The sequence below is a fragment of the Oreochromis niloticus genome, linkage group LG20 (genome assembly GCF_001858045.2).
Source record: "Oreochromis niloticus isolate F11D_XX linkage group LG20, O_niloticus_UMD_NMBU, whole genome shotgun sequence".
NCBI classification, from domain to species: Eukaryota; Metazoa; Chordata; class Actinopteri; order Cichliformes; family Cichlidae; genus Oreochromis; species Oreochromis niloticus.
Genome location: NC_031984.2, coordinates 20777819 through 20792938, shown reverse-complemented (window position 1 = coordinate 20792938; position 15120 = coordinate 20777819). Strand labels below are relative to the sequence as shown.

The 15120-nt window shown below is 40.6% G+C and overlaps 1 protein-coding gene across 2 annotated transcripts; it reads right to left on the bottom strand.

Annotated features, from left to right (window-relative positions):
- Positions 1-387: 387 nt before the first annotated feature.
- On the bottom strand, positions 388-14936 carry mapk14a (mitogen-activated protein kinase 14a). Of its 2 annotated transcripts, none has more exons than XM_005478133.3 (12): positions 14532-14936; positions 12175-12304; positions 12010-12068; positions 7444-7555; positions 5372-5401; positions 5056-5103; positions 4823-4937; positions 4657-4728; positions 4047-4126; positions 1649-1727; positions 1368-1541; positions 388-1286 (listed from the first exon to the last, which is right to left on the bottom strand). In XM_005478133.3, the coding sequence occupies exons 1-12, from the start codon at positions 14648-14650 to the stop codon at positions 1219-1221; spliced, it is 1086 nt and encodes a 361-aa protein (XP_005478190.1). In that variant the 5' UTR covers positions 14651-14936; the 3' UTR covers positions 388-1218. The 2 variants fall into 2 exon arrangements, with proteins under 2 accessions (XP_005478190.1, XP_003448266.1); XM_003448218.5 differs by lacking the exon at positions 4047-4126 and adding an exon at positions 3542-3621 and having other exon boundaries at positions 14532-14934.
- Between the last annotated feature and the right edge of the window lie 184 nt (positions 14937-15120).

Here is a 15120-nt window from a genome sequence, read left to right as displayed (position 1 = left end):
AGGTGACCATGAATTTCTGTGTATATATGTATTCTATAGATAAATGTGAGGCTGTCTGACAGCCTTGTGCAATACTAGACTGATCTCAAGCATAGCAGCAAATCTACAACAGAATGGTTTAAGGTGTTGCAATGGTCCAGCCCCAACTGATATGCTGTGGTGAGACCTTAAAAGGGCTGTGCGTAAATGAATACCCACAAACTTCAACGAACTGACGCAAATTCCTCCTCAATGATGTGAGAGGCTGGTAATCACACAGAAAACGATTACTTCAATTTACTGCTGCTAAAGGTGATTCCACAAGTCCATGAATCATGGTAGGGCACCATAGTTAGAGACAACTGATTGGCTTGAAAATAAGGATAAAAAATTAAAGACAAAACATAATCTCTTAGAAATAAGTTTTTATTTTGTTAAACAAAGGACTTAAAGCAGTAGTTACTCTGCAAAACTGAAAATAGCTTAAGGGATCTTTCGATTGCTTATAAATACCAGCTCCACAAAGTATAAATACAAATCCCTCCTTTTACACATTTAAGCTGCATTTTTATTAAAAGCTATGGCACGACACTTAAATTCATATAAACCAACAACACACTAGCGGACACACACACAATGTCTTGACGTACATGCTAACAGTGATTGCTTCAAAACATATGTGAAATTTTAAAAAACATGGCACAGATATATTTACACATTTTGAGCAAAGCATGTAGTCGCAAAGATTTCTCTTCATATTTATGGGCCTTGGTGAAAAAAATAATAATAAAACCCTACATAGTAAAAGGCTCAGATTTCATCCAATTAAATTAATCAAATTGAACAGCAAAATGTGAGATTCACTAGCAACTGCTTGGAAGTGATTCACTAGCAAATTCCTTTTTCAACTAACAGAAAAATGCTCATCCATAAATTAATCAAAAAATAAAAACTAGCACAGCAATAGGTCAAAGTGTTTCAGCATCTCAGGGTCACAGTGAGGAGTCAAAATAAAGTCTAAATATTAAATAGAAAACTATTTTAGTTGTTGGCGAGAAGGGACGTTTTCCAGCAACTGACCAACATTAAGTCATTTATAAATAAGAATAATAACTTTTTTCTTACGTTTTCTGGTCATGTTTTCTCAATTAATAGACTAATGAAGGCTGATGTGTGTCTGAGACTTTAAAGCATAAGTTATGTAGTCAAAAGCTTGGGTTGAACTGGTGGCGCGTCTCATTACTCTGTGTCATCCTCATCATCAAAGCTAGGTGGCTGGAAGCTGCACACCTCCTCAAAGGTTAATCCTGCAAAAAAGGAGAAGATGATTGGTTTCTTTACCGAGGAATACATCATCATGCTGTGACTTTTAGCGCGAGAAGACGTACGTTTCCACTCATCGATCTGCAGCTCCCGGCTCTCGAAGCTCTGGTCATAAGGCTCGGCTTCAGGCTCGTCGTCTGGATCGTGGTATTGAGCGAAGTAGGGGTGGGCCAGAGCTTCAGCTGCCGTTATCCTCTTATCCGTATCCAGAACCAGCATTCTCTCCAGAAGATCCACAGCTTAAAAACACATCCGCATATAAACATGACTGATTTACACTCAATCCCATTGTTTCTTTATGTAAATTTTGTAAATCATAGGGAAACCTGGTTTTCTTTGGCATTACCGAGTGGGTTGGCGCCAATAAATACATCAGCAAAGCTCCTCTTGGGCATGTGTGGCAAGGAGCTGATGTAGTTTCTGGCCTGTGAAGACACATCAATACAGTAAACCAAACATAAGTTCCTACCAGCAGCAACAAGTCGTGACACATTTCATTTGACTGATTCCAACCTTTGTTCGGCTTTTAGATCTATCCACATCTGTGCTGCGTTTCCTGATGAGTGCAGTTTACAGTCAACAAGTTCCTCTTGTGATAATTAGAGCATCATTAAAACTACATTTATGAAGAATTATTATTGAGGAACTTCAACTTGTATTATGTATTGCTACAGAGTTCAACTCTTTGCCTGAAGTGAGACACATGCAGTCAAAAACCCATTAGTGCCTATGAGTGCAAGTATTTACTAAAGTTTAAAAAAAATAATAAACCAAGTATCCTTTAAAAAGAAAGGACTTGTCTTTGTCTTTTACGGAAGTGAAGACTTAAAAAAAAAAAAAACGTATTACAATCATAATACTCCTTATAATAAACCTCTCATGTAAATCAACGTGTGATCTGAAAATAAAAGTGTTATGGTGGAAGAAGATGGCACCTTTCTAAGGGGCAAACAGAAAGAAAAAACACTGAAGAAAAGGGTATTTTGGACATCAAAATGCTGTTAGTAACCTTAACATTTAAATCAAGAAGTGCACTTTTTTTGATTAAAATGTTGCTTTTAACAACAATTCCAGCAGTATTGAAGTGCACTTTTCTTAATCCAACTCAAGGTGCTTTTTGCACGTCACCGTTATAACCACGTGCAGCAAGCATGTCACACGACACACGAGTGACTAAAACGGTAAAATTCAGATGTTTAATACGAGCTTTTTGTCCCAAGAGGTCTCGTTCCTCCTTGCGCCCCACTTGCCTCAAAGGAGTTTGAGTTTTCCTTAAACCTTGAAGCTCTTTTTAAAATGTGGCTTCAAATATTATTACCTCCGCCATGGCGGTTATCTTATTGGTAGCGTTTACGGGCGTGTCATTCTGTCTGTAAACATGATAGATCGAAAAGTTTACATCCACCAAGGTCTTCAAGGTCATCTTCATTATTTATTGAAAAAAAAAGTCTTATAACTTATAATTCTTACACGTGTGGTAAAAGTACTGTATAAAGACTTAAAATATCATGTCATATTTGACCTCTAACCTCTGCTTCAAGTTCAACAGATTGATCTGAAGGCTAAAGTGATAACAATATATAGCTTACTGCCACTGTTTGTATTGACAACATATAGGCATATAGGAAATGATAATAAGGGTTCAAAATATCACATTACTTTGGCTCTCTGACCTCTTCTTCAAGGTCAAGTAAAATGTCTTTTATCTTTAAAACTATGATTCAAATTCCACTACCTTTGTATTGGCAACATTTAAGAAGAGATACTGGTATACTGGAATTCTAAATATCAACATAATAGTTTGCATCCAAATATGTCACATTTGACCTCTGACCTCATTTTTACATCTACCTTTCTTATAAGTTGAGCCTAAAATGTGTCTTATTTTTAAAGAAAGTGTTGCCAAGAGAAGGAGAATGAGCTGCCTAGATAGTTAGAAATATACTGTAGTATATTATTATATAAGAAGCTCAAGTTATTCATGCACAAGTAACTTTTAGATTTTTGTAAAACAATGGAGTGAATGCTACACATATACTATATGCACATAAATAATGTTTAGGGAGTGAGCTGTCTTGGCGGAGGTTTGCGCTCTGAGTGCTTCTTGTTGCTTTTGTTCTATTTTAGGATGCGTCAGTGTGGAAACCATCAACATAAGCACAAATTCTGAGGAAAGTCTGACCGTCCTCCCGCTGCCAGTCTGCTCTCAGCACTACAAGTACCTCTGTATCCTCCTCACCTCATAGCTGGGCATCCTGTTCATTAGAGTTGCTGGGGGCGTCCCTGTCAGACGCAGTATGTGCTGAAGCTGGTTTATATCTTTGGTGTTTGTGTCAAGGGGAGTATAGTGACAGAGCAGAGTTAAGAAGCCATTTCTCAACGCAACACTGTGTGGGGCTAAACTCCGGGTCACGAGTCTCGAGCTTTGAGCCCAGAAAAAAAACAAAAAAAAACCTAAAGCTTAAGTATCCTCAGAATTAGAGGAAAGACACATGACAACACTTCTCATTACAGGCACACAGTGAAAGATGAAATCACCTGTGTAACAATGATCTCACAGCAAACACTGCTTAATGCTCTTCAAGAGAAGCAAAGCACACCCACAAGGCTAGAGGGTGAAAAACATGCTGTCATTACAAAGCAGATATTTCCAGCTGAACCACACTAGAGTGCAGAGTTTAGAGTAGAAACACGGTTACACAGAGAGAGGGGGGGAAAAAACTTGCACAGCTTTGTGAACTCACACTCTCTGAAGAGATTTTCTTCAAGAGCTCTGGACCTGGTTTTCCGACGAGCAGCATGATTAACTTCAACTGATCAATATCTACCAGCACACGGTAAAGGAAGACCAGACGCCGCACATGGGAACATCTGTAATCTGAACTTTAGCTTTTAATAGAAAAGGATTGGAGGCGGTGGGCAGCCTAGTGGAGCGCTTGCTTACAAGCTCAGCAGTTAGCTACCAAATACTTGCAAAAGAAAAGAGAGAAAGAAACAGGGTGGTGCAAGGAGAGACAGAGTGAAAGTGGACCTGAGCCAAAGATACACACTTAAAATATAGGAAGAGTCATAGTGCCAAAGTGTAAAAACTACTCAGAGGTGCATGTGTCAAGTGAGAAGAAAGCGTGATCGCTCTTCATAAGAAAACGCCTCAGGCAGAGTCGTGTTGAAAGGGAAAGGCGGCTTTTCGTGTGAGGACGGAGAAAAGCAGTATTGCAGATTTATTGCAGACAAATCAGTGCGCCTCTACGTCAACATCAGTGTGTGTTGGATCAGTTTAATTTGTTATGTAAATTGTTTGTCAGCTGCAGGAGTTCATGGTGTGCACAACGAACTGTCACATGAAAAGGATACGGTCAGTGCCGGGAAACAGAGCGCGTCCAGTGAGAAGTTCTGCCATTATACATCCCACAGACCAAATATCCACTGAAACACAGAAGGTCAGGACACAGACATTATACCCAGAACACTCTTCTATTTACAGACGGATCACAGAGGGGAGCTTCTTTATGCCATCTACCTGTCATGTTGTAATGCATCCAGTTCAACATGATCTCTGGGGCACGGTACCAGCGGGTTGCCACATAGCCGGTCATCTCATCGTCGGTGTGTCGTGCCAGACCAAAGTCCAAAATCTGACAACAATTTAAATGCAAAAAAAGAAGAAAGCCTTGAAAAACAAACAAACCATTTACATTTGTAGCCAGGTTTGAGATAAACTGATGTTTCAAATAAAAGCAGCGCTTCACTGACCTTCAGCTCACAGTCTTCATTCACTGCCAGGTTACTTGGTTTTAAATCCTGTGAAAGGAAAGCCATCAGTCTAATTTAGGGTGATTTAAACCAAGATGGTGAGATGAAGTAAATGTGATATTTCCTTTGTTAAAAGATGAGTCTTACATCATTCAAACTTTAATCTAAAGTCAAAGTGTTATAACTTCCTGTCTTTTCAGAGGATTAACAAGTCTGACATTGCAAAGTGAAAGAAGTCATAAACCCCAGGACACTTCATGCTCTCCTGTTTAACAATTATCTGACAAAAGTCACTATAAAACGAAACAGCACTTACTCGATGTATGATGCCTGCTGAGTGAATATACTGCAGAGAGACGGGAGCAGACGTGTCAGATTACATCATGTGTTTACAGATGGACTGATTTAACACAACAAAACACATCAGGAGATACAGGACACAATGTAAAAACATTAGATAACTATCACTGAAGGAACTACTTGCTTAGAGGTAGATAATATAATGATACCACTCTCATATCTGTACATTAAATATATGGAGCTAGGAGAAGGTAATCTTTGCCTACAGGAGAGAATGGAAACATGGAGGGCAGCTCAGGCCTTGATTACACTCTGTTGTGGACACGGACAGCTGTAGATACAAGAGCCGAGTCACCATTCCTGTTATACTTCTTGAACCTCTGCCACCTGTGGTGCAGTCGTACTTTGTTGCTTTGTCATGCAGTCACAAAAAAAACGAAACAAAAAAATAAGAAACAGGTCGGTCTGAGGACAAAATTTACATCTCTCGGACAAAAGCAGATACACACATCTCTGTTCAAAGGTGAAACCCTTTTCCTAGTAGCACCTTGAAAGCTCACAAATTAAAAGAGTGTTAAAAAAAAAAAAAACCTGCGTTATGTACCTCAGAACAGGTGTAGTGTATAAGCACCGCCTGAATGCCAGAAAGAAGTTGCTGTTTACCTAAAGAGTTAAAGCTCTGATAACTCATCTGTCACACTATCTGCCAATTTAGTTTTTACTGTAACAAGAGCAGTGAAGCTTGAGTAAACATGATTTGTAACTAAAAACAGTTAAGAAAATAAGTAAAATCCTCATCTCTGAAAGTACACACAGGTGGAACTTAGGAGTGATTCTAACCTCTAACCTTGGCGGCCGACAACACTGTACACAGCGGTAGACTGGTGCAGATTGACCAAGCGAATAAGACATTAAAAAAGAGTTTTGATGGGAAAGCGGTCTTTAAACACACAGAGAGATAAAGCTGTGCAGGAAGTGTGATTTTATCATGGTGAAAGGAAAACCTGCTCTTTAATTGTTTGTTGTTTTAGCCATTAGGTGGTTGTTGAAATGGTTTTGTGGGCTTTCTGACGTTTCTGTGGATTTCCCAGGTGTCTGTATTTAAATAACAGATCTGGCTGTACTTCCCATTAAACCAGATGTTATCCCCCTGATGGGGTTCAACAGGTTAAATGTTTATTGCTTAATTACTCTGTGTAGTATGAATGACAATAAGGGAAGTTTTTATCAGTAGGAAAAGCTGTAAAACTTACAGAAATACAGTTAAAAGTCCAAAATTTCCACAAGTTAAGAATTATAAATGGCTTCAAGTGCACATTCAGGCCTGTCAGACACTCGGACACTGAGCCATGGCTCTGTGCTAAGCTTTGCAATCTCCAATATCACTGAAATGCAGCAGGTGCTGCTCATTTTATTCATTTTCGTTCATTTCGTCACTTTTTCCCGACACGCTTGCATTTAAATCCGGTTGCCCAGTCTCTCTGGTTACCTGGCCTGCACCACTACACTTGTCGTCTTGGAACGTCTGCCCCCCTTCCTTCTTTCAATAATGGTATGATCCCAGTCTGTCTTTGGATGTATTTGGCCACATGGTGTGCCCATCAAATTAGAGTCCCATCCCTGCCTGCATGGATTCTCAGCAGGGCTGAAGATTAGGCTGCTACATACAGACGGGCCATTAATAACTGACATATGAAATTATCTCACAAGCCAGATAAAATTGTCCACAGGCTATACGTTTGACACCCCTGCTCTAAACCATAGCAAAACTGAAGAGATTTCACTAAAATCTCCAACACAGTCCGAGCACTGAGGAGAGGAAAGGGAGAGTTGCATTTATTATGAAGCACTTTCTGATTTTTGTCTGTGAAAAAGTGCTATGAATAAATTGTTGAGCTACAGCAAGTCAAACTGGGCAAGATGGAAAAACTACATGTCTTGACCAGGTGAGCTAGCAGACACTTAGGACTCTATCATTTGTGCTAAGCTGACCAGATATGAGAGTGGCATCAATCTTCTTATCTTGCTCAAGAAAAGGAAGGAAATAAGCACATTTTGCACAACGTCAATAGATTCCTTTAAGCTCACCTTTAATCCTCGGAGGATCTGGTATATAAGAAACTGCACGTGGTCATCTGTGAGCTTTTGACATTTGACTATGTTGTTGAGATCTGCCCCCATTAGATGAGTCACGAGATACCTGCCAAAGCAGAAAAGATTGTTGTCACAGCTTAAACAGACAAGTGTCAGAAGCCATACCAATGTTTCTCACTTCATTAAAAAAAAGCAAAAAACAACAACAACTAAATTCATAAAATGTATTTGCACTTCCAAACTAATAATTTCAAAACTGTTTGCAGCATGTGCCTAATTTCCCATATGGCTATGCGAGCTTAAACCGGTTTAGCTGCTACTTCTTTTCACTCTCACGTCTCTCCAGAGGCACTGAAAGGCCAAGCCCTTCACAAATGGAATGTCATTTAACAACGCACCCCAGATAAATGGGCTTAATAGTACTGCATCAGTGGATAATTCAAATCTAATCCCAAAGCTGTTTAAAATGCCCAAACAGCACTTATGGAAGGAGTCTAGAGCGGGATGCTAGACTGGCACTTTTGGAGCCAAAACTCAGAGCCGCATGCTGCTTGGTCAGTCTGCTGCACAACAAATACCCGTTTCATGAATACTCTTCTATTCTCACACAGTACAGAGAACGAGGGCTTAAAATAGCATCTGGTTATGCTTGAACTTGTTCTCCGCTACAGACATAAGACACAGACACTCGCCTAGGTTCACCCGCCGTGGGGGGGGGGTAAATATATTTATATATACGCACACACCGGTATATAAAATATAAATAGTGACCTCTCTTTTTCTCTCTCCTAAAGAAAGAGGAACATGGCTAGAGCGCTGAGGAGTCTCAGCCGCTCTGTTGTGACTAAGCTTGTATTTTTAGAGCTGGAGGGTCACACCCAGAGCACCTGCACAGTTGACATTTTTACTTATTTTTACATTGCATGCAGAAACTTTACAGCGTTTGGCAGATGTGCACTGGAGAACAGTGCCAAACCTGCAAAAGACATGCCAGCCCACTGACTCACCCCCTGTTCTCTTTCCCACAGGGGTCCAGCTTTACGTGTGGTCTACATGTGTGACCTTGCATTGCCTCGAGTCCTCCATAGCATTATGCTTTTCTGGGAGGAGGGCGGGGCTTCTTGAGTGGACGGCTCTCCATTACAACAGCGCACAGATGCTGCCACTCAAAGTATGAAGACAAAATTCCAATGAGTCATTAAAGTGTTCAGTTTCAATGACTCTACTTCAGCAGTTTAGCATTGTGGGCCCTGTTATTTTTGTTTGTCACAAATTTGTCTTCCCTTTCAAAGGCCCTGTGCCTACATTACCCAAGAAGCAATGCAACTGCAAACAGTTTATTCCATATTTCAGTGCGTCACACTTTGAGTTGCAAGCCTGCAGCAGAGATGAGCACATGTGATGCTGCACTGACATGAATCATCTTTGCATAAACCTACCAAGACCTAATGGACTTTAATGAGTAACCACAAACCTCTGGGGCTAAAAAATAAATGCTAACAAAACAAAAATAAATTAAAAACAAAATAACGTGCAATTCTTAAAGGGGCCATCGGAGACTCAAAAAGCAAAAACAAACACAAAATAAACAAAAACAATAAAAAAGGCCCCAGCCGACCCACAGGCTCAGACCCAGTGCCTTCCAGCTGTAAGGTAAGAGTGCTAACCACTGCACTGCTGTACCGCTGCAATTTTAAATGTCTGATAACATAGAGGGGAAAAAAAAAAAAAAAGTTTAGAAGAAATATTCCACAAAGATTTAATCAACTTTCGAAAGGTTGTGCAGACACAATACGTCAGAGAGGGGGAGATACTCGGGAAGATGACGGATGAAAAATGAGAAAACTTCACTACACTTCAAATCTCTGCATGAGCCTGAGTCATCTATCAGAAGCCTTTTCCACACTCTGAATTTAAATTGTGTTAACTGTGTGATCTGACTGAGCTGTCAGAGAAGCTTGAGATCAAATATTGAACACAGCATTGTTATTTTCTTCTATCCTGAGACCAAACACAGACTGCATGATCCTTATAAATTATTACATGAATAGAATTGTGATATACCTCCAAATGATTATGAAAAAAAAAAAAAAATTCTAGCTTGTGTGTTGCACTATAAACACAACGTCATGCAAGTTTCACAGCACTTCAAATCACATGATGCTCTTCAAAGGAGGTTTGGTATTCCAAGCAAAAAGTCTCATTTATTTCTCTTTCTTCACATGAACCTGGATAGACTGATTGATGTTGAGATCAGGGCTCTGTTGCAGGACTCCCTGTTGTTTAGGACTCTAATAAAATTTTAACTACATATAACTAACGAGCTGATGCAAAAGTAACACATAACCTTTAACAAAACTGAGGACAGACACTTTCACAGAAAACTGCATAAATTAATTCATTTGATTATTACAGAGTTAGACTTAGTCACCTTCCAATTAGTCACCTCCAAAGAGAGCTGACTGACGTACTGTCTCAGCCAAATAATTTCCCAGGGAAATCCCAGGACAGACTGCCCAACAAACCTATCTTTGCACAAGTGGATAGAGTTTACTTCCATATTTGTTACTGCTTCTCACTTCAGCCAGTAGAGCAGTAATAGAGAGCCCAGTGCAAATGTCCAACATTTTCAAGTAATTGGTGGCAAATCTCAAATTAGAGGTTTGTGATGCAGCTGAGAACCAAGTTAAGAGTTTATATAAAGCAGGTAAAATAAATATTAAACATGTCACCAATTTTCTAAGTAAATATATCTCTAAAGGTGCCACTGACATGAAAACTTCACCAACAACCTATCCATGCAAACCATATATGTCCATAAATTATGTGTAATAATGAAAAATGACACAGGGAATATGTATTGAACATGCTTACTGAAGTTTATCTAACATTTCTTGCAAAAGCCTTTGCTGGTGATTATGGCTTCAAGACGCCCCATGTATGGAGGAAACTAGTCGCATATATTGCTCAGGTGTGATTTTGGTCCATTATTCAAATTGTGAAGGCACTGTGTGCCCCTACAATGAACTCTGGGCTTTAGTTCTTTCCATAGACTTTCAATTGGATTCAGGTCAGATGATTGGCTACCATTCTAGCAGCTTTATTTTCTCTCTCTCTCTGTATGATTGAGATCATTATCTCGATGAAACATCCACCCTCATTTCATCTTCATAATCAATAATGTCTCATTACATTTTTCCAGTGATCCTTCCTTCAGTTATATGAAGCGTGCCAGTGCTGTATTGCTGAAAAACAGCGCCACACCATGATGTTCCCACCTCCAAATTTCACTGTTGATACGGTATTTTCAGAGTGATATGTAGCATCTTCTGACCTCCAAAAATGTTGTGTATCACGGCATCCAAAGAGCTCAGTTTTAGTTTGGCTGGTTTACAGTGTTCCCAACGATGCTCACTGGAACCTTCAGTAGTTCAGAAATTCTTCTGTAATCAGTGGCATCGTGTCTTACAACAATAAGGTTGCAAAGGTCTTGAGAGAGCTCACTGGTTTTACGGCGTGATACCTTGGTAATGAGACACCTTTTCATAGGCCATCACTTGGGACTGAACAAGCTGATATTAATTTGCACTAAATGGCAGGATTGCTTTCTAATTACTGATACATTTCACCGGTTTCATGAGTTTCCATGGCTTTTTGCACCTCCTTTTCTTCATGTGTTCGATGCTTTTTTTCCTTATTTCATTTCTTATTGTTACATATAAGTGAATTTATGGACATCTATGGTTTGATTTCTTTGAATGTGTGGATTGGGTGGATTGTTGCTGACATCGGGTGAAAAATTACATGTCAATAGCACCTTCAGACTTTACTTAGAAAATTGGTGTTGTGTTCAATGTTTACTTTACAGTATGCTCCCAGGATCTGTGCAGTTGCCTGCCACACTGACCTTCATGAATTTTAGATATCAGCGATAATGCTTCCAGTATCGCTTGGTTCAGATAATGAACTAAATAGGATGGGTCAATAACACGGGGACATTTGAAGTATGAAATCATAAATGAGTGTGTGACTCCAAGAATTCACTTGAGACGCATTCTTGGATGGGGTGTTCCCTGGAATCTGCAACAGTTTGAACTTTGTGTAAGTGTAGGGAAAAAAAAGAGTGACACTCCACCAATAACAAGCAAGGCAGCACGCACAGCTGCATGCTGAGTCACTGTTAAGCTGTTCACTTCCAATTTCCAAGAGATTTTAACATCAACAAACAATAACTACCCGTTTTTCTGTAAACCAGGGCATGTACTGCATGTTCCACAAAACCAGAAATCAGGAAACAAAAGGAAGGAAGCTGGTGATGAAGAGACTGGCTACAGCCAGTGAGTGAATAACTAACATAGCAGAGAGTCTAAAGAATGTTTGTCAGTGTTTTCAGTCTCCTGGCGTGCCTCCAGGTGTTTTCCAGGAACAGTAGGGATTGTGGGCTGCTGAGAAACTCAAGGCTGCTGAGCTTCACATCACTGTTAAATTATGCAAAAGCACTCCCTGATACTTTAAATTTAAGATAACATAAGTTATTTTAAAGAAGGACATTCGACTCACACGTCGGTGAAGTCCTTCAGAGAGGTGGCAGGGGTGAAGACATCTAAGAGGCCAATTACCTGCAAGAATGAGACAAACACTTAAGCTCAAAACTGAAGAGCAAAGACCACTGTGGGGCTTTGTTCTCAACAGGCGGACCAAATTGAAGACGGACAAGTCGCTCACGTTTTCATGTTTCATATGTTTAAGCAGTCGCAGCTCTCTGTAGGTTCTTTTGGCGTGGACGATGGACTGAAAAGGCCGAGAGAGCTTCTTCACAGCGACCTTCAAACCGGTCTCCATGTCAATGGCGGAGCTGTTTAAAAAAAACAAAAGCATGCATGTGAGCTTAAATCTCATTGGGTAAAACACCTTAATTTTTAGCATACCTATTTAGATAATCAAAGCAACAAGTTATGAGCATTTATTTAACACTGAAAGATTGTGGCTTTAATCAAAGCAAGCCCGTCCTTTTCAGGCAGAGGAACTGAAGCGTTTCATGTGGCTCAGTCTGGGTCTGAGTTTGCTCTCAAAAAACAAAGTAGGTGCAGGAAGAGCTGCTGAAGGCTGGGGGAAAGGACGACATCAGCAGAAAATGCCATCTCTCAGCAGACTGCAAGCAGCCCTGGCAGCAGTATATCCCCCGCTCTGAAAACCAACCGTCTCTGACCCAAAAGCAACACCCACCCCACCTCTGCTTAGCTCACCTAACCAGAGTCACGGCTTGTGGATGGCCTCATGTGACTGCTGTGGGGACACCAGCGTGCCCGCAGACACATCAACATCCAACAGATATTAAAGGTTAACAAAGAAACCCCCTATAGCAATGCCAACCTAATAATAAAAATGGATACAGGGATAATCATCAGGTCTGGTTCAATGCCACAGGATATAGTTGAGTCGCCTTAACTGTTCTTCCCCACATACACGGCTGCACTGATCTTTTACCCATTTCAAGAGCATGCAGGAATGTAAATCCCGCATGCAGCTGCATTAGATATTAAATCATCTCGTCAGCTCCCTCATAAGGACCTCACGTTTGACTGAAGGAAGTTAAAACAGTGCAGTCATCCTTTGTCTTACATAATGCAGACATTATCTAGGCTGCACCCTCACCTAAACAAAACAAGAGTATTTTTTAAGTGGTATGAACACATCTAAAAAACACTATGTCCGCTTAGCAATTTCCGCATAACAGTGTTCAATTGTGCAAGCTTCTTGGATAAAGACGCTCCTTAACTCATTCCATTTATTAGGTATGATGATAAGGGAGTCGACTTCGGATAAAGCCACCAACCTGCAGCAGGGATCAGGTGTGCGTCATTGCCACACAGTTGAGAACATGCTGTTCAGTTTCAGTTTCAAATTACTGGCTACAGTAAACTTGAAGTCATCACGTAACTGCTAACAATATAAGCCAGCGCACTGTTATAATAAAAACAATCACAGTCAGTGAGGCAGTAGCAGTGAGCTGACAGTAATCTGACCAGCAACAGATTATCCTATTGCCCGGCAACAGCACAGCTGTCCTCTTCCATTTGCAAAACAAACATCTGCTCACTAAACCAAGTGTACCACTGACTATGTTGTGTCCCAGATCGTATCAGCAGCACAATCCATTTAATTAAAAACCTATGTAAAGGGTCCATTCAGCCACAGATGACCTTACTGCCAATAGGCAACACTAAGGAAACCCACCCTCAAGAGGCAAGATCTCCACTCTGCTGTGCATGCAAATACCTCTGAGCTGCAGATTTGTATATAACGTATCAAACATTAACTGCAGGGCTTTTGATGAGGCTGCCTATCAAATTTGCATGAAGACAGCAGCTGGTTTTCATAGCAACCAACTTGGGAGGTTTTAGCAGCTGTTGATCATTTTCAGTCATTATCTTAAAGTTAGCCACAAAAGTAAAAGATACTAACATCACAGTGACTTAAACAGAAAACTGTTTGCACTTGTTATTATTGTAGTTTTTTTTTAAAATAGCCAACTGGTCAATCTATTGGTCTATTCACTGTTTTAGATTACAGCACTCTGACTTTCTTTATCAATGCAAGATCAGTGAAGTGGACATCTCAACTTTCCACTTGTGCTCCTAATAATAAAAACATCCTTTCCAGAAGCTGTGCTCACATCGTCAATATGAAGGGATTGAGTTAATTCAAACAACCTGCTAGGAGCAGGCAGCTATATTTGTTGCACTAACGGTGCAATGTGCATTAAATGTCTTTATCCAGAACAAATGTGGTCGGAGTAACCTGAGGAGACCACAACACTTGTGTGACTCTTAACATGCCCACTGATCAGTGCATGAGGATCAGACTTTCTATACTTAGTTCACAACCAGGAATTTATCAGCACTTAATAATTACTCCTCGGTAGCACGTCAAAGATAACAAGTTCTGCGCTTTCTTGCTCAAACAGACACCGCGGCTCCACCTTGCTCGCCATTAGCTTGTGAAGCGCAGGCCTCGTCTAAATGAATGGATAAGTCAGGCTAACTTCACCAAACTGAACTTCTTGGAGGAAGGCGATTTACCAGACAGATCCGTAGGCGCCGGATCCAACCGGGGTCAGTCTCTGGTACCGCTCCGGGACTTCCCATATAGTCTTGTTCACCTCATCTCGATAAAAATCGTGTTTCTCTTGTCGCGACATTCCTGCAGGACCAACTGCCGACCACCGACCGACTTTCTGCTCCGAGGAGGGGGACTCCGAGCCGCGCAGAGCTCAACTTTACCAAAGTGCAAGAAAGTGGAGCTAAACGAAATGTTTCTCGTCCCCGGAGAAGCTGACGTCGTTTAAAGTTACCGTGCTGCCTTCTTGTGAAATGCTGCAATGTGTGCACACACTTTTCAGGTCTCCACGTTATTTGTTCCTCCTCACCCTGCTGGTTCTCACGCTCGCTCGAGATTTCACCCCACTCGCTTCGCTAAACGGCGCAAAATCTCGCGGGAAAAAAAAAAGAAAAAAGAGATGGGACAGCTGTGCCGACGACGTCTGAAACTGTGCTGCTTTCAGGTGGTGCAGGGAAAAAACTGATCGGTATTAGACGATTGAAAAATAATAATAATAAAAATTAAAAAAAATGAATGTGCCTAAAGCATTTTAATCTGCAGAATATCGAA